The sequence below is a fragment of the Dermochelys coriacea genome, chromosome 25, assembly GCF_009764565.3.
Source record: "Dermochelys coriacea isolate rDerCor1 chromosome 25, rDerCor1.pri.v4, whole genome shotgun sequence".
Lineage (NCBI taxonomy): Eukaryota > Metazoa > Chordata > Testudines > Dermochelyidae > Dermochelys > Dermochelys coriacea.
The window spans coordinates 8,556,610-8,581,882 of NC_050092.1; the positions used below are offsets into that span (position 1 = coordinate 8,556,610).

At 48.4% G+C, this 25,273-nt stretch overlaps 1 protein-coding gene and 1 long non-coding RNA gene across 6 annotated transcripts in view; one reads left to right on the forward strand and one right to left on the reverse strand.

Annotated features, from left to right (window-relative positions):
* The window catches only part of LOC122457444, a 36,370-nt gene extending 17,279 nt beyond the window's left edge, over window positions 1-19,091 (forward strand). For both annotated transcript variants that reach the window (XR_006276962.1, XR_006276963.1), the window contains exon 3: window positions 17,671-19,091. This is a non-coding gene — a long non-coding RNA (uncharacterized LOC122457444). The remainder of the gene's footprint in view (window positions 1-17,670) is intronic.
* Window positions 482-25,224, reverse strand: DPP9 (dipeptidyl peptidase 9). Of its 4 annotated transcripts, none has more exons than XM_038384365.2 (21): window positions 24,913-25,224; window positions 22,882-22,971; window positions 18,856-19,109; window positions 15,363-15,475; window positions 14,059-14,232; window positions 13,665-13,833; window positions 13,367-13,480; window positions 12,975-13,103; window positions 12,410-12,471; window positions 12,039-12,139; window positions 9,904-10,081; window positions 8,863-9,028; window positions 8,637-8,716; window positions 6,807-6,959; window positions 6,190-6,325; window positions 4,987-5,132; window positions 4,409-4,555; window positions 4,087-4,239; window positions 3,201-3,343; window positions 2,382-2,493; window positions 482-1,817 (listed from the first exon to the last, which is right to left on the reverse strand). In XM_038384365.2, the coding sequence occupies exons 2-21, from the start codon at window positions 22,935-22,937 to the stop codon at window positions 1,725-1,727; spliced, it is 2,679 nt and encodes an 892-aa protein (XP_038240293.1). In that variant the 5' UTR covers window positions 22,938-22,971; window positions 24,913-25,224; the 3' UTR covers window positions 482-1,724. The 4 variants fall into 4 exon arrangements, with proteins under 4 accessions (XP_038240293.1, XP_043358346.1, XP_043358347.1 ...); XM_043502411.1 differs by having other exon boundaries at window positions 8,637-8,713; window positions 24,913-25,100; XM_043502412.1 differs by having other exon boundaries at window positions 482-1,137; window positions 24,913-25,092.
* Window positions 25,225-25,273: the final 49 nt, after the last annotated feature.

Here is a 25,273-nt window from a genome sequence, read left to right on the forward strand (position 1 = left end):
AGGCAGGCCTGAGCAGCCACACAGAGGGACTCTGCCCAGGGAGCCACCTGCCCGCATTTCACTGTGGGGGTCAGACCCTTAGATGTCAAATGTTCCGTACCTACGTGGCCTGATGTCCAGAGTTGCAAGCATATCCAGCTCCCACAGCGACCAGTGGGAGCTGCTGGTGGTGGCTCAGCTCCTCTTGAAGAGTCAAGACACTTATTAAGGGACCGAAATACAGATTGGAGGCCAACCTTTTTAAAAACACGTCTTCCCCCAAGGACACATTCAGCCGGTGACAGGCCTACAATCCAAAAGTCCCAGCTGCCTGCAATTTCAATTTCAACCACGCACTCATGCTTCCCAAGTGCTGTAAGGGCGTGGTCCATTCCCAGTGCTCAGCATCAGAACCTTTTGCACTCCCCATACCAGCCACTTTGGCCACTGCCTCCCTCCCCAGGGTTCCCGGGCAGTTTGAAGACCACAGAGCACTGCTGGGTCTGCTTCCAATATTTTAATGAGGCGCTACATCGTACACTCATAATTATAAAAGAATAAGAATCCATAAAAATATTTTCTTTTCATAATACGCACTTAAAATACTCGAGGGCAAGTTGATGTGGTTCATTAGGGTGGGTTTCTTTTTTTTTTTTCTTTGCCCCTTGCAGAACCCTTGGCTTGGGGGGTGGGTGCTCCCCTGAGGTGCAATTGCTCGACCCCACCCTCCCTGGAACTGCAGTTCCTGTTGAGTAGGAAAATAAAAACCAGAAGAGAGAGTGTTCACCAAATAGATGCGCGAGGGAAACAGTCACTGACCCGCAGAGAACTGAAGCACAGCCAATTTCAGTGCATGTCTGAAAGCTCAGGGCACGGGTGAGGAGAGAAAGGCAGGGTCGGGACACAGCACGAAGAAGGGTAGAGGGGAGGGAAGGCGACAGAAGGGGGGGTAAGTAGTTGCATAAATATCCATCGTGTGTGGCAAAATCCAGATGCTGCAACTGCGGTTTCTGTATAGGCGAGTGCTGCTCTGGCTGTAGCCAGATGCTGCAGCTGCCATGCTCCCTGCTGGAACGATTCTGCCCACAAGCGGCGATCGGAGAAAGGTGCCTGAAGAGGCTAACTGTCACCAACCCCAGCTGCTTCCCCCAACCTGCTCTGCAAAATTAATTTAAAAAAAAAAAAGATATTAGTGTTGCATGCTTCTCCAGAGCTCTTTTCAGATCCCAGGGCTCAGATGTTTGTCATGTATGGGCCAGGAAGCAGCAGCAGTGATCAAACCCCACAGGATGCAGCAGTGGATCATCCTCTCCCTCCTGGCTTAAGGCAGCTTGCTGATTCAGCTCATCCATCTCCAGCATAGGAAGGTGCATGGAGGTGCAGTGGAAAGAAAAAAGGAGAGAGGTGGACCTCAGCCTCTGGAGACAGTCCACTGATTTCCCTGCGTAGAGGAAGTAGCAGCAAAAAAAAAAAAAAAAAAAAAAAAAGCATTAACAGCCAGGCCAGAGAGGTGAGCAGCTGAGCAGGGCAGAGCTCCAGCTTGGAAAGTGAAGGAAGGTGGCACCATCCAGAGGAAACAGGAGGGGCGACTTCCACCCTCCCCCTCACTGGAGGCAGCACCCCCAGTTGGGGATGGGCACACAGTGATTTGTGCACTGGATGAGGAGGCTTTCGGGGTTGGGGGGGCAGCAGCAGGAGGCAGAGTTGAGCTGTCAGTGTCCAACAGTTGGCAGAGGCCTGTGTGCTCAGAGGTATTCTTGTAGAAAGTGCAGCAGTGTGATTTCATAATGCTCTCCGGACTCGGGGCACCGAATACTGTGTCTCTCGTTGGGGTAGATCTGCGCAGAAGCAAAAGGGATGGCCGTTAACTAGGAATAAGTCATTCCCTCCCGTTTGCCTTCTGAACCGAGAGGCAGGAGGAGTCCATTTTAGGGGAGCAAATGACGGTTCGGAGAGACGGCGACGCCGGCACTCCATTACGGTGGCAGGCTATCTGCACGCCAGAGGCCTGAAAAGCCCACTCAGTGGCAGCAGCAGCATCTACTGCCAGAGGTCAGAGGCCACCTGGGGAAATGAGATTCCCAGCCGCGGAGTGCAGGGGAAGGGGGACAAACACCAGCCAAGAGGGCGAGAGTCCAGATTCCAAACTACTACTCAGTATTGGAACACGCAGTGGATCAAGTAGCGACAGTGCCACCTACTGGCCAGGCCTGTGCAGTCAGCTGCCAACAAGCCAGTCCTTCCCACAGGAAGTCATAGGAGAGACCTCTCTGCTTCTCCAGGTGTAGGAGCATCCACGCTCCACTCATATTTCCCCTTGGAGGGATGGGGGGAGAGGGGGAAGAGTTTTCCACTGCCTCCAGGCTAAAGAGACCTTCCCACCTCACTCCAGTGCCTCCTACCTGCAGCTGGTAAGGCTTTCCAGCCCGGATTAGCTGGGAGACCAGGAAGTTGGTGTGAAAAAAGTGCACATTTTCATCCAGAAACCCATGGAGGATCAGCAAGCGGTTTGGCCTGGAGATGGGATGGGATGAGAAGAGAATCAGAGCGGAGCCCTGAGCAGTGAGATGCTAGCCAGCACTACCCCACTTGGCATGGCGCAGTGCCACAGGCTTGGAGCCCTGACTCTTCCCAGGCAGAAGAGGATGGTGGGTGAGCACAATGCCACTCTGGCTCGCTGAAGAAGGCAGTGATGAGCTGAGCAGAAATAAGGCTAAATGGGGCCTGGAACCACCCAAACAAACCTTCAGGGCCCTCCAGACAGATGTTCTCCAAGCTGAAGAGACTCTTCCCCAACCAGCTCCTCTAGCTAGACTCCCTAGTCATCATCTTCCTGCACCTTGATCTTCCTTCCAAGTGAAGCAGCTCAGCCCAGCCCAGCCGGAAGGTGACTGGCAGCAATCAGATGTGCCCTGCTCTGGCTAGGGCTCTTCTCCCTGGACTTGCACCCCACTGGTGCTAACTGGTGGCCAGCAACCTGACATGCTGTACTCTGGCCCATGCTGGCTGAGCTGAGTTTCAAGAACCAGGGAGGAAAACCCAAGGCACAATCAACAAACCAGGAAGGTCTATTCCTGTGAGCTTTTTAATAACGTCAACACGCCCCCCCCTCCCTCCCCCCCACACACCAGAAAGCATTACAGATTCTCTACCACTCCTCACAGTACAAGTGCCCAGAGGGTGGATTTCCAATTATAAGCATCCAACCCCACGGTACTCACTCATTGGGGAGTTTTTCTACATGCAGTGCCACAGAGCCGGCCTCATAACCTGTCTGGTTGTTCTCTGGGACATCCATGTACCGCTCGGTGTATCCAGTATCGTACGCCATCCAAACAGTGACAGGGGCACCTGCTATAGCAACCTGCCAAACAGGTATGGGGGGGTTCATTTTTCCTTTTCTAGAACATTTGGGGGGGAAGCCTATCTGTTTCTGCACGTGGTGATTCTCCCCTGCCAATCCTGGGTCATTTGGCACCAGAGTATCCCACAACCAGGGAGTCAGGGACTTAGAGGTCTGGATGGTTGGTGAATTTTTCCCCCCCCATTTGCTATTTTCCTTCCCATTCAAGACTTAAAATGACTATCGCAGTACTGGCAGTAACAGTCTCATGGGAAGCTATGCTACAGCCAGTCGCTGGGGAATGCAGAGTCATTAAACCTCTTTGGGGCAGGGACTGTCTTTGTACAGCACCCGGAAAAATGGGGTCCTGGCCCAGGACTGGGGCTCTTCGGTGCTATGAACAAACAAATAATCCTTTAACCTATAATGTCTGCTGGCTCAGAACACTGTAGTGTCTCCCTCTGCACAGTGCCCAAACCCCACTTGCTTGAGTCCCCACACGCCACGCCTGGTCTCTAACCCAGAGGGTAAGTGTGATGCATGCTGACCTGCCTGATTCTGGGGAGGAGCTCTGGCATGCGAGCAGCAGACTGAGGGGAGGAAACTTTTCACAGTTCACTACAGTCTGGGTCCACAAGCCACCAAGGGCAGCAAAGAGTAAAGGCCACTGACAGGTGCCGAGTCCTAGTCTTCCCTGCCCAGTATTATTCCTCCCAGACACAGCAGGGACTTAGAGAAGGACACCCGGCCCTAGCCAGACTCACCTTGAATACATGGGGCTTACAGATAAGGCCCATGAGGGAGAGGAAGCCCCCGTAAGACCAGCCATGTATGGCTACCCGACTCAGGTCGATGAACCCGTATTTTTCTGCTACGTAATGTAAACCTTCCACCTGGTCCTCTATCTCTACCTGACCCTAGGAGGAGGTAATGGAAAGGTGTAAGTCAGTTTGTCTCCTCCCTTGTAACTGAAGACACCGAACAAGGCAGTGAGGAAACACACACACACACACACACACACACACAGCTTGACAAGCTGGGAAGAGGGAAGGAAGCAGAAGGAGACACCGTAAAACAGGGTATTACCATCTGGTTTTTAAGGGCCCCTTCAAATTTGAGTCCTCGCTGGCAAGAGCCCCTTCCATCAATCACCACCACAGCGTAGCCTAGAGACGCTAGCGTGTTGAGCCGTAGGTACTTAATACCTTTGAAGGAGTTATTCACTAACTGCACCTAGAGCAGGAGATAGGACAAGTCACATGGAACGTCCCTCAGTGAAATCTTTAGCCTTTCAGCCCTACGCACATCACTAGAGGCCACCAACAGTAGCAACTGAGTGAGGCTGGGCTCTGTACTAGCACAAAGCTAGTCTTGGCCATTCCCAAATCCCATCAGGTTCTGAGCTAGGCAACCAATCTTGACGGATTGACAAAAACCATTAATTTGGGAAGTTATGTGGTTATGGATTAAATAGGAGAAGCCATCTGCAGTTCGCTAAAGGGGGTTTACAATACTCCAAGCAAAGCTGTCTAATTCCAATCACTCAGAGTGCTACCCCCCTATGCAGAGCTGAGCTACCGAAAGCTCTGTCCTGGATGGCACCACCAGGCTCATGGAGGAGAGCCAAGGTCAGCTGTTGGTCCTGGCCATGGCTGGGTCATTACCTGAGGGCCTCCATAGACAAACAGCACCGTGGGGTGCTTCTTTCCAGGCTGGACATTATGAGGTTTGTAGACCATCCCGTAGAGCTCTACATCCGACTGGGTATGGAAGTGAAAGATTTCGGGGGGGATGTAATCTGCAGGACAGCCTGAGGGAAACAGTTCAGATGCTAGCTACCAGGTTAAGGACAACATGCTTTCATCATCCTCCCCAGCCCAAACCAGCTGAGTTCAACCTTTGCCCAATGTGCCTCAGACCAGGGGTCCTTCCCCACCTTCCTTTTCAGGTGGAACAGACCGTCCCAGATCTTAGCAAAACCTCCTTTACAAGAGCCCCTCTCATAAAATAGCTTCAGAGGAGTAGCCGTGTTAGTCTGGATCTGTAAAAGCAGCAAAGAGTCCTGTGGCATCTTACAGACTAAGACGTATTGGACCATGAGCTTTCGTGGGTGAATACTCACTTCGTCGGATGCATCTGACGAAGTGGATATTCACCCACAAAAGCTCATGCTCCAATACGTCTCAGTCTATAAGGTGCCACAGGACACTCTGCCGCTTTCTCATAAGATACATGGCCCTGTCCACCTGCACGTGGGAACGGACCACCCGCAGCACAGGGACAACCCATTACAAACCCCACCAAGTTGGGCACCGAGCCCCTTGTACCATGCACAGCCCACAGTAACTCCAGTGTGACCCTTTAAGGGGAGAGGAGGATGGGGTGGAGGGAGAAAGCCTTCCCAGCAGGGTGCAACAGCTGCTGTGAGCTGAAAATAATTCTTTATGGGCACCAAAAGCAGGAGTCCAGGAGGAACCAGCAGCTATACACACACATTCCTTGGATGAAGCAGTTAGTGGATCCCCCTCTGCAGACCATCGCAGTAAAGAACCCCCATTAAAACAGGCAGCCATTAACCTGGCATCCTGCAAGGAGTGTGACAACTTCTGCCAGGAGTGGGTAGCACCAATGTATAGCATTAGGGCCCTCTGGCCCCCAGCCATGCCCAGGCTGTGCATGCCCAGCAATGCACTTAAGAGATCCCTCCCCAAGGATTTCACGACTTCATCATGGCAGGGTGGAAATTAGCCAGGTCATTTGCCATCTGATGGTCTTTACCTCTCCCCTTCCATCACGGTCGGCTACTGATATCAGTCATGCGCTCCTGGCTAGATGGCCTAGCACAGAGGGGATTGGGGAAGACTTACTGGCTGCCTCCATCATGCTGGCCCAGAACTTGGGCTGTTTGTGGAGTGGGTCGTCATCGGAGCCGTTCAGTTTGTAGACGTGCACGCAGGGCGGGGTGCCGACACTGCTGTAGTGGCTGATAAACATGTCGAAGTTCTACAAGCAAGAAACAGTTGATGGGGGTGAAGCGAAGATGGTTATTCCCTCAGGCCACTTCAGTGGGGGTCTGTATCCCTATCAGCGCCTTGAGAACTAGCCAATGTTCATTTCCCCACCCTCGCCCCAACCCCCCATGCCTTCATGGCTCAGTCACCATCCTGCCACATGAGCTAGACAGGACTCCTCTCTCTGGGGCCTATTAACATCACACTACTCCTCCAGAGGAGTAAGTCCATCAGGAAGCCTTCCAAAGGAGCACCAGCATGGACCTCTACTTCCCATGATGGCATCTATGAAGTCCCATCAGCAGATCATGGTAGACACTGGATCACTCCCATCAGGGCTCTCAGAGTTCAGCAGAGCAGTCACAAGCAGCCATGGCATCTAAGGGAGCCCTCATTGATCATTACGAGCCAGGACTCATACTAGCCAGAAGATAGGGAGCCTACATGGTATCCTATGGACAGGGCAAACAGACCTGGCTCATAGAGCAGCTGTGAGAGAAGCCCAGTGTGGTGAGCCGTACAATCTCGCCTGGGGACTCGTAATTGACCACATAGAGGTGGTGCTCCAATGGGGTGTCCTTCGTGCCTTGGAAGTACACCAGCTTCGTCTCCTCATTCACCCAGATCTGGCAAGAGAACAGAGGGCTCAGTGTCAAAGGAGAGCCACTGACTGCTCCTGCCCCACTGCAACGATCTGTCACCAGGCAAAGTCAGCTTCGATCAAAAACATCACAGCGGTACAAAGTGCTTGTGGTATTAATGTTTAGTGCACAGGGTCTGTTCATCTGGTAAGTTACAGAACATATCCTGTTCTCTAGAAGCACTGTGTAACGCCCAGTCCTTTGTACCGGAGAAGGCAGCCAGCTGTCCAGGGGAAGCCTCGCTGTGCCTATGTGCTAAGGAACAAAGCCAGGAAAAAGGATATTCTGGCTCTGTTCATTATGACTGAATTTATGTTTAAGCACAGATGCATCTACCCAGTGTTCCAGCATTGCTTCCCTGACCAACGTGGACCTAACACATTTCTAACAATCATCCTATATATTCGTGCTCTACACTCCTTGCGGGGGGGAGGGGGGGGAATAGCCACTACCCCATGACCGAGTCCCAAACCCAATTCAACTCCATGTCTCTGTTTAAGCATAGTTCCAGATCAAGCAGTTTCTAAAACGATCTGGCTGGCCAGCCAGCCTGGATGAGTTCACACTGCATTAACGCTAGACTAGAATATGGCTTTTACACAGTTCTAGCAGAGCTTAGCTCCATCCACAATAGCTAGCCGGCCTGTTTTAGAAACTTCACATGGAACTTGAGGTTTCTGAATCCTGAATGCTATTCCTAGCCCAGCCTAGCTGGGATCTGCAGCAGAGTTTGGCCAGCATGGCTCTCCCCCGAGGGGGGGGGGAGGAGGAGGAGAGGAATCCATCTACATTAGCCAAGAAGACAGGGATAGAACCCTGCAGAGCAACAAATGCATTGAAATAATTGCTGCCAGTACAATTTCAGCCATCATGTGCACAGAACAATACTGTGGCCAAAACGAACAGCACATCCCACATGGATTCTCTGTGTGGGAGACAGAAGATTAATTCCAGAGTGGGGAAAAGCTGCAGAGAGTAGCTGCATGCCCTCAAGAGTGTGAATTGAGTGAAAATCCAAGTTAATTGGGGCTGAGCAAACAGGCTCGTTATTTCAGTTGAAACCGACTGGGTCAAAGCGATTAGGCTGAGGGCCACCTCATTCTTAAAGCAGAAAGAAACTGAGCCTTCCATAAGTCAGTAGCAGGCTAACAAAACACTTATCTGGCTATTCTGTAGATACACAGTTCCCTCCTCTGCACCCCACTCCACCCCCATCACACTAAATTCCCCAGCCTGTTTCTCGAAACGCTCTGCAGAGGGATCAGCTAGATGGAAGCAGATAATTTCAAGCACCAGGTAACGTTCCCAATTCCCAAATGCCTTTTGGGGTTAAAATGCTGCAATCCAGCCCCAAGATGGGTTTGCACAGAATGTCTTTTTGTGGCTATTGAACCTGAGACTACTCCTTTTTATGGCCTGACCCACGTGGTTTTCCAGAAGAAGCAATAAGAGACCTGATTAAAGGCAATCAGCTTTCTGTGCACCCGGCTACAGTGCTCCTGGGGGAAGTGAAGGCAGCAATAAAAAAGGAAACTAGAAACAAAATGAAGCCTAAATGGTTGTAGCTGGTCCCAAGAGCCTGTAGCACAAGGTACGTGCCAGGATTGTGGGCAGTGAGCACAGAAGCAGAGCACTGCAAGAGAAAAGATAGATAACCGGTACCTTGGATCCATGCCTCGCCAACACCTCCCATTCCCCACTGGTCAGGGCAACCTCCTCTTTGATAGGACACTTGAAGTCTTCTAGAAAAGAGGGAGTGCAAGGATGAGACCTAGATCCCCACCGACAGAGCATAAGAGCCGAGTACCTTCAGAAATGCCCTCCTGACGAGGGTGAGGCAGAAAGGAGAGGGAATATTCCTCTGAGTTAGGAGGGGATTTGCTCTCACCTTCGCTAAGGACATATGGTTGAGTCCAGTCGCAGCTGCTCTGCTTTAGGATGGCTGTGACTCTGTACAAGTGACAGAAGCCGGTCTTGCATTCATTGGCTCGGATGAAGCAGAGCTCTTCTTCCTCACCCTCCAGTTGGACAAAAGGATAAAAGATATCGTGAACCTAGCAGATGAGAGATGGAAAAAGCACCATGAGCCAGGCAGCCCCTATGCTAATCGAAGCTGGAACAACACAGCCAACGCACAGCTTAGGGATCCAATGCTAACCCATGCAATTTAATGGGAAATCAAAATGACTTAATGGGAAATCAGAATGATAGTGGGGAAAGCCCGATCCTCACATACCGGTCTCACCAAAGGAAAGCCCTGTGTGCTCAAAAAACCAGGTACATCAGCCTTTCCATCTGACCCCAGAGGCCAGGACATAAGTGAGCCCACGCAGTCTTTTGAATGGCTATGTCCAACAGAACCCCCCCCGCCCCTGGGGAATTTTGTAAAACCAAGACGCATCAGACTTACAGCCCCACAGACTGAAGTCCTGTTTATCCACAGAAAAAGGATAGTCCAGAGAACGCAAACTCTGTCCCCTCGTCCTGCGTCCATCAATTACCTCAACCCTGACAGAGGAACCAATTCTAGGACTGAGGATAGTTCATTCTTCAAGATCCCTTCACTCCTTGACCCCTCTGCCAGAACCCTCACAAAGAAGTCAATTAGCACCACAGCTAACGATGTCTGCAAGGTGGACAGCTCTCTACTAAGAGTCAGACTCACTAACTCATTTCACTCTGGCCACTCAACTGCCATGAACTGTCTTTTCCAACCTAGGCTTGAACCAGTAACCCAGAGGTGATAGTTCTTTATTATCCCACTACCAGTCCTTTTAACAATCAGAATTTGACATGGGCCATGGACATTATCAGTCTCCTAGGGCAACCTGCTTCGGCATAGGCCAAGCTGGATGCACATCCCACACTCAAGAGAATGGGGAAAAACCCAAAGGCCTGTTTCTAATTTGGGACAGCCCCATGCCCTTACATTTATCCACACATCTGTGACTTCTTCATAGATCACATATGGCTGGACATATTCTGGCACGGCTTTGGCAAATTCGATGCGCTGCTCCTCATTTTCTGGTACTGGGATAAAGAGCGCTGGAGGCAGGAGGACTAGCTGGAGCCGTTGCTGAGGTCTGTCTAGGAACATGGCCCAGGCGCTGGGAAAGAAAGAAGTTAGCAAAGGTGAAATTGACTGCATTGCAGAACAGAGATCTCTGATGCCAAGAACACACTAGCTTTCCCTCTACTGAGGAGGGGATTTAAGCTCCCCCTCATTCCACCCTTTCAAATTTGTACGAGTCTTTCCAACAAATATGTATCCCAAGGCATCCATGGTATTGTACATGGATAACATACAGGCAGATTTGCTAGAATGGCCATTTACAAAGAAACTCAATTAGCTGCGCTGCATGTTTAGAATTTAACTTTTCAGTGGGCAGTCCCTCTCCTTGGGTAGCAAGGGCCACTTGTTTTATCATGAGATCCTAAAACAAAATGAGAAACTAAACCACTTTGCAGCTTCCTTGCTGCCTGGCTATGCGAATGGGAAAAGGAACACACCAAAGAGCAGTGCAAACTGAAGGAGTTGCTCCAGTCTCAGCTTCGAGTCTCTCAAGGGAGAGAGCTGCTTAATCAGGAGTGGTGCTCTACTGCTGTTCTCCTGGCTAGAGGAGGCAGGTCATCATTGCTTGGTTTGGACATTCCTCAGGCCTGTGACCACAGCAGAAGAGGGTTATAAACCTGGGAAAAATGAAGCCTTCCTGAAGAAGCAGGTTCCCCCATGAATGATACCCTGCTGACCATGACCCGATTTCATGCTTGTTAAACTAATTAATCCTGCCTACCTAGATGAGCCCTAGTGCATGGCAGTTGTATCATGAAGTAGAAAGCTTCCTTGTGGTTCCTATGCAAGGCTGGGTAAACCTAGCGCTAGGGCATGGTGGAATAATCAAGAACGGGTCCAAAGGAAAGTGCAGCATCATGCTCCAGTTACTGATCAGCCACAGAAATTACATCTTCTGAACACAATTTATAAACAGCCAAAACAAGCATGATGTGGCCTGAAGCCTGCCAAAACCTTAGCAAGCTTTTTAAGCAAAATTAAAGAGATTTTAGTAGGAAAGATTCCCCCTCCCCTCGATGCTATTATGGGGTCCTGTAACACTTTTAAAGAAAAAAAAGAGCCACACAAGGTCCGAGAATCATCCAGGTTTGCGTGGGGGGAGGGGGAAATGAACATGACGTGGTTCTTGTACTTGGAAAAGCAAATCCCTGAGCTGGGACTTTCACCTCCAAGGTCTCCGTTTCCAAGTACGGCAGAAGAATAGTCCAAAGATATACGGTCAAAGGAAAGCATGTCTGGAGCCATGTAGCTAAATCTGCCAGGCACCCCTTAGGGTGGATGTATTTTCTAACACAAGACCCCCTTCCACCTAGCCAAACAAGAAGTTCCCCAATACAGATTAACTCAGTCCTTCAGGGCTGGATGTTATGACCATTAACAACTTCTACAGCTATGCAAGCTAAGAGACTAACGTTCCAAAAGCATAAGCTAGGCCCCTGCAGAGACAAAGGAGTTCTCCCAGTATACAGAATGCACAAAAGACTAGGTGCATTGTGGGAATTTTTCACCTTCCTCTAATGCATCTGGCCTGGTCACAGACAGAGGCTGGACAAATCATTGTTCTATTTAATGATGTGACTCTTTATAAAAAGTCCTCATTTCCTAGCAGGAGTGTTTTGTCCATGTGCCTATGGGTTAACTGTCCTAGTCATGGAGTTTTAATTGAATCCCCTGAGGGAGGGTCACACTTAATACATCAATGTCATTTACACTTGTGGCAGTGTTACAGTTCTGGCTTAAAACCCACAAAAGCTAAAAAACATGAAGCCCTTCACTCTGTACTCCACTTGGTAAGTTAGCACATGTGCTATACAAGATCATATTATTGCAGGGGTTAAGTCAAGTGCAGCCAAGACTTCTGGCTTTTGTAGGTTTAAAACCAGGCCTTTATGGCAAAAGACGAGAAGCAAATTTCTTCACTGAGTGACTGTAATAGCTCAGTAAACTGGTGGGCTGGGTGGGGGTAATGTATGGTAGAAAAACCTATGTACTATTTGCCATCTCTGGTCCATCCAGCCCGTGCGATGTACTCCACCGTAGGGAACAACGTGGAAAAAGGCTGTACCAGCTCCTTGTCTTGGGCGCACACCATCTGCAACAAGAGACCAAAAGAGTATTAAAAAAAAACCACACCATGATGTTCCAACACTGTGGGCTGCTCAACAATGAAAACTTACATCAGCCTAACTATGTCTGAGGGGTGTGAAAAACCAACATCCCTGAGAAATGTAGCTCAGCCAAACTAGCACCAGGTTTAGACAGTGCTAGGTCAATGGAAGAAGAATTCTGTCAACCTAGCTACTGCCCGTCAGGTTACCTATGCTGACGGGAGAACCCTCCTGTTGCAGTAATCACTACGTACCTTCCCCTGGCTGTCCATTTTAAGCTCTGCCAGTTTTAATGAGATCTTGGGATTTTTGCTACCTGCAGAGGAAGAAGCAAGGAGAGAGAATACCATTATCAGACTGCAAGCGGTCTGAGCATCCCATGCTTGAGGAGAACAAAAATCTGAGCCTGATGCTATCTGGCTGTGTGTGGATATACACCTGTGGAATGACAATGCTGAGATTGAACTGCTCTTACCTCCACACCAGCAATGTGTGGAGAAGTATGCCTGCCTATGTGAATGAATGCATGAGCAAGCATTCCCAGCATGGAGAAGGTGGGATTCCAAGTGTATTCAGCAGTGTGGCAAAGCAATACCCTCCATCTTGTAAGAGCAATCCCTTTATTTAAATTGGACTTTAGCTGTCCTTCCTGCAATGAACTTTGTGCCGAGAGATTTGGAGACTGTCCTGAATATTTATGGACCTTCTCCTAAATCCTGGTAAGTATCTAGATTAATAATGCAAAGTCGATAGCACAGATGATGCTTCAGCCCGCATCAGGCAGTAGCTGCATTAGTCACCCTCTTGCACCTCACTGACCTGTCCTGGGGTACCGATAGGAATCTGTTTTTCTCTCCTCCAGGGCAGGTGAAGGAACATGAATTATCTCCACCTCTGACTCGTCCACTTCCTCATACAAGATCCGCAGCGTTTTCCAACCCTCTGAACCTAAGACAAAACAAGGTAGGCCCGTTTGCCGTGACGCAGTTTCCCAACTGTGTCGACTTGCCAGGACCACCACAGCAGCACATACTGGGCCTACTGGTTTTCCACATCTCCCTTAGGATCATGCAGCACCTACTAACTATTCACACAAATATTTACCAGCACACAACCCCTAACGAATGACCTGGAACTCAGCACCTTAAAGGGGCCCAATAATTATATTACAAATGCAGCTTGGTCTCTCCAGGGCTAAGCAAAACACTGACCTTCTAGGGTGGCTGTGGGGCACCACCAGTACCCTGTGAACCGATCAAACTCTTCCTGAATGACAAATGTGGCTACACCTGCCGATTTGGGGTCATCTAACACATTGGATAAACCTGCAAAGGAAAGAGAGCAGAGAGCGGCTGAAGTTAATGGAAAGACTGATCCAGAAGGGAACAGGACTCGCATGAAAAAAAAAAAAAAAGAAAAAAAAGGGAGCAACAGGAGTAAATCCTTCTAGTCAGTCTCTTGCTCTAAGAGGCGATTCTCCTCCAGGTGTGGAGGAGCAGTTCTGGTTACCTTTATGGCAATAAGTCATCCGTCTCTCCTCTCCCGTCTCGATATTTGCTACCCACAGGTCATTGTTATTGATGAATGAAAAGACGGAGGGGTCGGCCGGGCAGATCTTGGGATCCATTCGAGGTCCCGTGCACTGGGTCTTGATCTCCAGGGGCTTCATTGGAGACACCTGGGGAAATAAAGCACATGATGTGCCCCTATTCTTCTTTCAGCTTCAAACAAAGGCACAAACTTCTTGATAGATCCAACCCACCCACAAGGGAACCAAGACCAAGAAAACAAGACCTGATGGCAGACCAGAGCCAAGGTCCAACGCAAGAGGCATTCACTATGGGAACACCATGCTGAGCTGCAGAATCCCTCAAACCTCCCAGAGAGCCATTAGTGGACCCACCATAAAGCCATTCTGGCCCCCATCTCGACAGTGGAAGAGGCTGTTGCTGGCCTGGAAAAGAAAGAGGCCACTCTTGCTGTGGAAATCGTAGGAAGTGATTCCAAATACCCCGAGACGCTTGCGTTCCCTCAGGAGTTCTTCTTCCCTAGAGTACATCCCATGGTGAGGGGTTGCCTGGTTGTGAACGACAGAGAGACAATATGCAGGTCTGAAGGAATGTCAATGCTTTATTAATGAGACCATCTAATCCAGGAGTGGCCAGACTGTAACTCACTAGCCAAATGCAGCCAGCAGTCTGACAGCATGGCCACTATCATCTTTAGCGTGAAAGTGTGGCCCATGAAGGCCCCATGACCTTCCAATTGCAATGTCCCCATCTAGATCTGAGCCAAAGACTTGGACCTGTAGTCCACGAATGGCACCTCCACCTTAAAACTGAGGAAGAGCTGCTGCCTTATGCAAATTAGGAGCAGCCAATTAACCTAATGATATTATCCATGTCCTCTCATATACAGCTTCCAGGAATCTTGAGTTAGTTTCAAGGGGACTCTGAGAAGATCCAATTCAATCTGGTTTATGAGAATCTAATTGGCATTGTATGTTTAGAATCAGCGGGGGGGGGGGGGGGGGGGGGTCAGATAGCTCAGTGGTTTGAGCATTGGCCTGCTAAACCCAGGCTTGTGAGTTCAATCTTTGAGGGATCTGGGGCAAAAATTGGGGACTCGTCTTTCTTTGAGCAGGGGGTTGGACTAGATGACCTCCTGAGGTCCTTTCCAACCCTGATCTTCTATGATTCTAATGCAGGCAGCAGATTGAACCTTATTCCACACATTTGATAAAAGCACAAAGTTATCAAAAACAACATGATAATCAATGTGCAAATGGAGGGAGGGCACATGTGGGGAGTCTGGCCAAGACAGCCAGAGCTCTGGTCTATTCTCCCACCAGTTTATTTTATTGGTTTATAACTGCAGGCAGACTGCAGGCAACAGGAGTTTTAGGTACAGTGTTAAACCTGTCCTTGGCCTGCCAGCTGCTGTTCCATGCTCTCACTGCCAGCCCCATGTCTGGCACACCAGCCACTCTCCCCTATTACTTGAGAAGACATCTTCCTACACAGCACTCTATCAGGGCCATGCCCACAGCACCAACCCCTGCCCTTGTTCCTGCCTTACATGCCACTTCACTGAACTCCAGCGGTCCAGCAGAATAGTACCCAACATACCAGCTACCACTCCAACATCCTACCGTCAGCCTTGGTCCCTGTGCACCACCATAGCAAAGAGTATGTTGCATCTCCTCACCTGAAAGTGATCCAGCATCTGTTTCCATGACAAGAGTAGCAGGGCCTCTTTCCGTATCTTTTTGGGAATCTCTGAGTAAAGAAGGGAATTCTCCCGGCTGCCATATGGCATCCCTGTATGGAACAACAAAATAATCGTGGCAATTTCAGAGAAGTCAGCCAGGACTAACCTAGGAGAGGCAGATAAACAAGGCCATTTTCTTAAATATTCAGGAATCCAAGATGGCTCAGGGGCTTTTTAAGAGAGGACTTTCTCAACCTGCTCTTACACAGTCCACTCACTGCATAGGGTCCAAACGCTTTAGTTTTACCAACATACAAATTTTTCAACAGGACTAAGTTTACTCAAACCTTCTCCAAGCTTTGGCTGCTTCTAGGGTTCCTCTCTACAGGCTGCTCAGCCACCACCCTAGATCCTCACTTTAGAGAGCTGACCCCTGTAGCTGTGTGTGTCTGAGACAGCAGAACCCTCTTAGCATTCCTCAGCACCACAAAGATCTGCTAACAGGAAAGAGTGTTTCAACAAACACAGCCAGCTTGTTACAGGAATATAAACCTTTAGGTCCTGGGAACCAGGTTCAAATGTGGCTTTGTTTAACAGTGGCCAAAAGGCATTGCTATATGCTGGCTGTTCAGTGGCCTGGTCAAATGAAGTTATTTGTGCTGGTCCAATTTCCAACATCAAAATCCTAACACAGCTGGCAACTATGTTAGCAGTTTCAGCAGACGCACCAAAGACAATGTTTCCTTTCACCCTTACTGGTGGTGACACTTTAGATCAAGGCTGTAGTACGCTGATAGGATGACATGTAGGGGAAGCTTGCCATGCTACTGTCCCTGTGGCATCTATTCTGTGCAGGAAAGGAAGCCTGCAGTTTCCAAGCTTGTTAACCTGTTACTAAATTCACTTTACAACAATTAACATTTAAATATATTTGTACTCAGGAAGCAAAGCAACTTATGAACATACAATCTTCAGAGATGCAGAAACACTGAAACGCTGAGCATGTGGTGTTTAATATAAGCAGCATCTGCCATGATACAACATCAGAGTCTATGGGAACAGCTCAGGAAAGATCTAACATGTTCAAACAGAACAGGCTGTAGTCAGGGACAGATACTATTACAGATGCATTCTCAAGGCCATGACTACAACAACCTGTGAATCTCCATATCCATCTATGCATATTCTCGTACTCCACTAATATTGTCGATGATGACTCTACTCTCGCCAATAAGATCCACGCTGATGCCTGGAAAGCAATACTTATGCTAAACTTGGGAATATACTGGTATGGTGAAACGTCAATAGGCACATCTCTTAACTCGGAACCAGATTCTTCACAATACCTACCTAATGCAGTACAGATCAAATAGAACGGGCAACTCAACCCCAACTTAATGAGGGTGTAATAGAGTAGGAAGGTTTTATCAATATTGTGGGAATGCCTTGAAGTCAAGACATTTTGAAATCTAATTACTAGACACTGCTTTGAAATAGTCAGCCAACATCTAATCTCTGTGTTCCATATATCTTCTTGGGGAGCAATGAAAATTAAACATCAAACATATGGATACATCATTTAACACTGGGTACTGGAATTGTCATGGTCATTCTACTGTACAACTTCAGCTAGGAAGATGAATTAGAAACTCCTGACACTATGGAGAAAAATTACTAACATCAAATGAGACTCATAAGCTAACTACAGTAGAATCTCAGTCACAAACACCTCGGGAACAGAGGTTGTTCATAACTATGAAATGTTCGTAATCTCTGAACAAAACATTATGGTTTTTCTTTCAAAAGTTTACAACTGAACATTGGACTTATTGACACTTTACTATGCAGAAGAAAAACGCTGTTTTTAATCATCTTAATTTAAATGAAACAAGTACAGAAACAGTTTCCTTAACTAATCAAAAAAAGTAAACTCCCCCCCATTTTTTTTTTAAGTAGTTAACGTTTAATACAGTACTGTGCTGTATTTGCTCTTTTTCCCCCCCACCCCCCGCCATCTCTACTGCTGCCTGATTGTGTACTTCCAGTTCCAAATGAGGTGTTGTTGTTGACCGGTCAGTTTGTAACTCTTGTGTTCATAACTCTGAGGTTCTACTGTGATTAAAATATCTGGTATAAGTGACAAAAGGTAGCCAAAGAACCCGCACCAAAGGGGTCTAACGGGTCTATTCTGCTCTGACATATGAACAAACTTATTAATGAAGAGCCATTATTTTCCATGCTCTCTCACTAAGGACCCACATGCTTTATTCCCCACTCTTAACACATCTGTTTAACTTGTTTGCAGGGTGCCCATTCCACTAATTTCTCTATGAAAACGTACTGAGGACTACAATAAGTAACAGTCACAGGCACACACGAGTAACCAGAATGGGTCATACCATTGGTTCATCAAATCCAGTATCCAAGGCTTCAAAGAAAAATGGGGCCACTGCAGGAAAACATGGTCAGTTGTGTGAAGTGTCGCACATGGAGAAAGTTCTTTACTGAGCCCTGTAACGATTAGCTTTTGCCCTGGAGCAGGAAATATTTCCTTTTCACAGCCTGTAAAACTAATTACTGACCATAAAATTATCCAGCCCTTATAAAATCCCGCCTCTGTATTTAGCTGTTGCTTATTAGTTACATCATGGTTCTGCCTATAACTATACACTGGTACAGCACAAAGATCTGTCTTCTCTCAAGTCTCCGGTAAGGAAGAGAATTTCTCTCTAGGAAACATCATTAATACCCGACACTTATCTAGTTATTTTTCCTCTTGTCAAAGCATTTATAAACACTGATTTATCCTCAACACCCACAGCGAGGTCAGACTCTTCCAGTTTATTGGGGAAAACAGCAACAAGACTGACTGATGGGCTGTCTCTATGAAAAAACCTGATATCACCTAGCCAATCAATGAACTGCACTGGGCTTGCAAGGATACAAGAACGACAGGGAGAGTTCTCAGGTCCCTAGATAGCCAACCTGCTTAAAGAACCGATTATCCCTATTTTTTTGAGGAAATACTCCATAGATCAGAGAACTGACCAAACCAAGTCCACATGAGAAATGGAGAGGCAGCAGCAATCAGAGGTCCCCAGCTGGGGCCCTGTTTGGGTCAGCCACGATAGGTAAATGGTCAGATAGGCCTTGCCCTGAAGAGTGGCCAGTCTAAACAAAGGGTAGGAGAGAGGCAGGCTTATCTCCATTTAACACTGGGGAAACTGAGGCATGGAGAGATTAAGTGACTAGCCCAAGATCATATAAGAAGCCTACACCAGAGCCAGGAACTGAACCCATATCTTCCGAGTCCCAATCCAGTGCTTTAACCACAAGACCATCCTTTCTTTTCCCCTTCCTCTCTGTCACTGGGCTGCTGAATGAAGACATCAGCCAACAAAGCTTACCCTGCGGACACAGAGACAGGTCTGACTCTGCCAAGGGACTATCGAGGTGACCTACTAAGGTGGCTAGCTGAAGCAAGGCTTACCCAGATAGTAAAGGCGATGAGAATGTGGGCTGGATTCTTCTGTTTTCTGGACAAATTGGAAATCATGGGGCGCCTTGTTCACTATCATGCCTGAATACTTCCTGCTGCTGTGAATAATGTCACGCAGCCCATCCCACGAATGCTTCTCCACCAGGAACTGGGAAGGCACGTCCTCCATCTCAACCACTTCAGTGTTGTCTGACAGCGCATCCACTGCGGTCATCCTCTCTTTCTCCTTGGAACTGGTCAAGAAACTGAGAAAGAAGGTGTGGGAGACGAATTAATGTGGGGGATCAGATGATGCACATTCCATCCGAGAGCTGGGAGCTCTGAACATTCAGCTAACTTCTAAGAACAGATCCTAAAGTTACCGACACGTTCATAAAGGTTACCAGTTACACATAAACAGTACCAGATGGAAAGGAATACTCCATCTCCCACACCCAACTTGGTAAAGGATGCTAACTGAGCCCAAGACTCATTTGCAGGACTTCTTCCAGAAAAAAAGTCAACTGTTAAATCCGTCAGGGCAGGAAAACATCTGGTGTAGCAAGTGCTTAATCATTTGACATAAGTGAAACATACTCCAGGCATTGAGATGGGATAGGCCCCGATTGGAAGATACCATCAATGTATAGGTGAGCACATAGAGAAACTTCTGACCTGTGTAAAGTCCCTTTCCTGTCCTGCAGAGAGATCAGATACACATCTCAAATAAGTTTAGCGAAGGCATGACACCTGCCCTACTTGAAGTGCTGCTGCAACCAGGAGTGAAGTGGCACAAATGACAAAATAAGAAACCAGTGCAACTGAGTTGGCTAATGGAAAGTGGCGCAGGAATAATGCATATCCTGGACTCTTATTATATAATCAGCAGGAATCCCTCATTGATTTCCAAAGCATCACATTATATAAAACCCATAACCCAACTCCCACAGTCATAAAACCTTCTAGTCCAGCCCCTCCAGCCATTAGTCACTTCTGGGATCTGCATAGTCCAACATTTGTATATGAAGCAGGATACACTACCCTTGATCAACCTTATTCCAGATGAGGCAAGGGCCCACAAGTCAGAGTAGGGACCTTATTCTCAGTGGAACTGGGGCCCAGGGAGCATAGACCTAGGTAACTAGTAGCAAGCTAATTGGCAAGACTCGTTTTCTTCTTAAAAAAAAGAAGTGACATTTCTGTAACGGCACCCTCAAGTCACCACAGCACTAGTCCCTTTATTATTTCCTATTCCTACCTATTAGCATGGCATCTGAGCACCTCAATCTTGCATGTATTTAGCCTCACAGCACCACGTGAGGTAAGCCAATGCTGTTAGCAAGTGCTACTTTACAAATGGGAATTGACACACTGAGGGAAACCTGTGCTGGAGCAGGAAATTGACACTCTAAACGCTGGACCATCTTTCTTCATGGTCTCAGGCTAACATCCTAACCGCTGGACCATCTTTCTTCATGGTCATCTTATGGGGTCAAGGCTCCTACTCTGGGACATTTAGCTATTTGTGGGTATCTGAAGATTTCAGTGTGCTGGAAAATAAAAGAAACCAGAGCAGTCACATCACTTTTTCAGAATCACCATCTTAGAGGCTGCAGCAATCTAATATAGTAAATAAGGTCTATAGGAGTTTAAAAAAAAAAAAACAAAAAAAGAGACCCCCTGTTCTAAACAGCCGAGTTAACCAAGACTTCCATTTTAAAGTCACATTTCTTAAATGAGTGAATGCATCTTGCCCCTTAAGAGATTTGTCTGCATTCTGAAGGGAGAACATCCTACCATGTGCCTGTCAGACTTGAGTATTTAATTTGCATGAAATATACATCAAATCTCTGAAAGTGCAGCTTCAGCACCACGCAGGCCCTCTCCCAGTTTGATTCTGGCAGGAGTTGGGGGTGAGTGGTTAATTTATAAACCAGTGTTAGATCATTTCATCTCAATCCACTTTATCTCACAAATGATTCTGCCAGGAAATCTCTCAGCACTCCTAGAGGACTCCCCACAACCTTCCAATAAAGCCTTTTCAGAATAAAGTTTCCTTCCCTACATCTTGATCTCATTTGACTGTCAGTTAGACATGTATTCTGTCCTACAGAATTATGCCTTTCAATGTTCAAGCACAATCGATAACTCGATTTCCCTCTTAATGAATAAATACCTCTTGTGATGTCAAACACACAAACCTCTTTTCCTTTAACCAAGAGGGAAAAGGAAAGTCTTTACAGTTCCTCCTCCAATCTGTTACTTTCCTGACTTCATTCTCAGAGACTAACCTGAGATTAGGCAAGTAGCAATCCAAACTACACACAGAATCTGCTGCCCGAGACCCAGTGAATGGAGTGGGCTCTGCATAACCAGCACTCCACACCACAGTACACCAGGCCAGAAAACCTGAACTAAAATACAGCTTGACTCCCTTAAATTACAGCTACAGAGTATAATGGCAGCTTCCAATTCCTGAGACTCTCAGTGGTGCAGAGAATATAAAATACAATGTGGAAGCTACAGAAAGGGGCTCTCAAAATAAACCTCCCCCCACTACTCCTAATATCTGTGGCCAAACAACAAAACAAATCACAGCTTGAAAATTAAACAAAGAAAAGTACTTTCCAATCAGACCACGGCAGGCAGCACAAGTAAAGCCAAAGTGGCAGAGACAGCGGACAACATGATGAAACATTGGAACAAGCTTTGAGGAACTTTCTTCCAAGACTTTGCAGAGCGTCAATGGTGTTGAGTCTCTCCAGTGTGCATGCAGGACCATGCAGAGGGCATTAAATTCAGTCTAATGTCCTTCTCCTTCAAAGGAACTAAAACTGTGTTTCAAGGCAAACTGCTACCTATCAAAAATACATCACAGAGAACACAAGGATATAAAAAAGGATAGAGCAGTGATTTGGGGAACACGCCTCTCTTCCCAAATCCCACACCAGCTTGGATCTTAAAAGTCCACTCAGCTGGTAAAACAAAATAGCTTTCATGCAACTGCATACATTCCACCCTACAGCTAATTCCCATCCAGTTGGTGAAGCCTCTTGAAGGTTAGTGACATGATCATTCAAACAATACTGCTCCTCACAAGAAGGGCTTTCAAGGCCAGATCAGGTTTCAGTGACCTAAATTCAGGACAGTCCATTCACACCCAGATTATACATACTTGCAACCACCTACTCCACAGTGACTAACCCCACTGCTAACAGTTAGATGGTAGAAAAAGGCACTCTAAAAGATCCTGGGGTTATCCCCCTCCCTGATGAATTTTGTCTGTAGAACACACTGTGATTGAGGCCTAGTCTACACTTAAAATTTAGGTTGACATAGCTATAGCACTCAGGGGTGAGAAAAATCCACACTCCTGAGCACCACAGCTACGCAGACCTAACTCCTGGTGTAGATGCAGCTAGGTCAATGGAAGAATGCTTCTGTTGACCTAGCTACAGTCACTCGGAACAGCCACAGCAACGGAAAAAACCCTTCCATCGCTGCAGAGTGCGTCTACACGATGGGGTTAAACTGGCACAGCTACGGCACCATAGAGATGCTGCAGCATAGACATGGCCCAAGATCCAAGATGATCTCAGCGGAAACGGAGCAGTCAGCCTTTAATCCTACATTCAGTATTCCTCAACCACATCACAAAAGAATCTGAAGATGTCCAAATATACTGTTTTAACATTCTGCTTAGTCTGCCACATCTGACAAGGTTATGTGGCTGCAGGTTTTGGGGAGGGGGGAAATTTAATAAAGTTAGGCTGAACAGAAACAGCAAAGGTAGGGGAGCAAGGAGCATTAGAGTAGAAAAATGCAGACAAAGACCTTTTAAAGCCTGGAACCTAAATTCAGTAGGAAAGAGGTAATTTTTCTCAAGCATTTCAGGCACTCTGGATACTGTTGGACACAGGATATGATGGGCAGAATTAACAGGTGGTGGTTTATCACTCATTCAGAATGTTGATTGTAGCCCTCTGACCACTTGGTCCCAAAGACCACAAAGGTCCTGATAGAGACCAGGAAATTTACCTTCTCCAACTTCCTGCAGTCTCGTTTTCCAGACGAACCCTCTTTATCTTCTGCATTAACTACTCAGCGAGCCTTGGGCAAGACAGGAAACTAGATGAGGAGAGAGAAAGAACAGATCTCATGTAACCGCAATTCTCCCTGGCATGGGAATGAAACACTATAAAAAGAGCCCTCCATCAATCATGTTGCCAGCACAGCTTGGGGCCTACTGAGCAGTTTCCTGAGGATATCTTTGCTTTGTAGTCCAATTCCATCCCAATTAATACATAGGGGATATTAATACCCAGATGTTTTAAGAGGAGCATTTCCTAGCTCCTCAGCACTGAAGCTCAGTGAATGCAGTGACCCATGCAGGTAGTTAGCAGCTTTTTTCTTCTGCAAAAATTCCCAGTTAAAATCTTCTGAGGGATCTCAATCTTTAATGCCCAGATTTCTGTAAGGCCCTAGATTAGAGAGAGTACTCAAATCTGGTGCATACATTTCAGGCAGGTGCCAAACAGAGAGGCACCTCCAGGAGCCAGAGAGAGGGTCAGCAGGCCCACTACTGTCAACATCACAGCTCCATCAAGAATATAACCCCCACTTGTTTACAGAGCTGGCAATTCTGTCTCAGCAACAGCCGGATGACTGTGACAGAACGGCCAGGGTCACTGGTATTTACAAGATGTTATTGCTCCTTAAAATCATAACGAGGAATGTGTCTTTAACACACAACTCTTTCCTCACCCAAAATCCTAGCCAAGAAAATCCTGAAAGTTCAATGAGACCACCACCTCATCACCCATCCCTAGCAGACCTTTGGATTGTAGCTACACCCCCGATCTGCAGCACTAACAGCCTTCACTAACAGACCCCTGGGCCTGTCCAAACAACAACCAGCTCTCATCCACCCAACAGTACACCAGGGGAGGCTAGGTACGAAGGCTATTTCACTTGCCTGCTCCATCAGGGAGAGCTCCCGGCAGTGATGTTCCCTGACTCAGGAAAGCTCAAAGTGGGGCTAGGCAGATACATCCAGTATTTTGGGGACAGTTTTAGATGTGCGTATGAACCACATCAGGACTGGGATTGGATAATGACACAAGGGATACCCTTTTACAATCCCTTAGAGGATCAAATTCTATGCAGAAGAGCCACAGCAGTGCCCATGGATCCCAACTGAAGATGGCGCAAACTAATGGGACCTAAAGAATCAGAAATCTGTCAGAGAGGCTGAGGACACGGGCAATTATAATCTCATCAGCAAGACCCTGGACTGCTGCTGCGTCTGCAAGCCCCACAAAGATTCTGTCACCTCCAGGCCCAACAGCCTTAAAAATTTCCCTGTGTTGTCCGAGACCTACCTACCCCAGAACAGGCAAATCAATAAGAAGTTGCACAGAGAGGAACGGGGTTTGGCGTGAAGCAGCCGCCAAGAGCCACTGGCGTTAATGGCGAGGCGGAGAAGCCCTGCCCAAGCTCCTGTCGCAGGCAAGGCCAGAGGAGCAGTTATTTCTCTGTAGGAGGGAGCCGGCTGCCAAGGCAATGCCAGGCAAAGAGGGCAGCTGGACTCTGTGTCACTGTAACCTCTGTCCCAGCTGCCAAAAGCGTGAGTCGACGCTTGCCTGTGAAAATAAGGAGCGAGCGCATTCCTCACCCCGCCCCCCCACTCCACCCACACCCCCAGGAGGCAGCCCGGGGAGCAGACGCCCCCACCCTCGAAGAGACTGGGGGGGGCGGGGCAGTGACATTCCCCGACCCCCAGGGCAATGGGGCAAGGCTCCCCATTCCTCCCGGGAAATCTGGGGAGGGGGAGCCAGTGACAGCCCCCCCCCCACCCACCAAGGCACTGGGGAGGGCTCCCCACGCTCCCGGGCAGTGGGGACGGAGGCCCAGCCAGAGACACCCCCCCCCCGGGGCAGAGCCACAGGCCCCTGCGGGAGGAGGGCAGTGACCCCGCCCCTCATGTGGGGGGGGACCGCGCCCCTCCCTCAGGCTGGGGAAGGGGGAGTCGGAGCCCCGATGGGGAGCGGGGTCCCCCCCCGAACTCACCCCGGGGCTCGGCGTCCTCCCCCGGCCGGGGCGGCTCCTCAGCGGGGAGGGGGGGGGCGGTGGCTCCTTCACTCCCGCTCCATGTCCCGGACACTCAGACAGCGGCCCCGGAAACGGGGAGGGGTGGGGGGGGAGGGGCGGCCTGCTCAGGCGCGACCTTTAACCCGGAGGCGGAAGCGCGCCGGCCTCGGGGAGGGGCGTCTGCCCCTGGGCGGTGCACCGGGGAGAAGCGCTTGGGAGGAGCCACTCCCGAGGATAGGGGAGCGTGGGAGCAACCATTGCAGGGTGGGGAGGGGAAGCCAACATTCCAGAAGGGGGATGGACCCATTCAACCGGGAATTTGAGGGTCCATGGAGGGAAC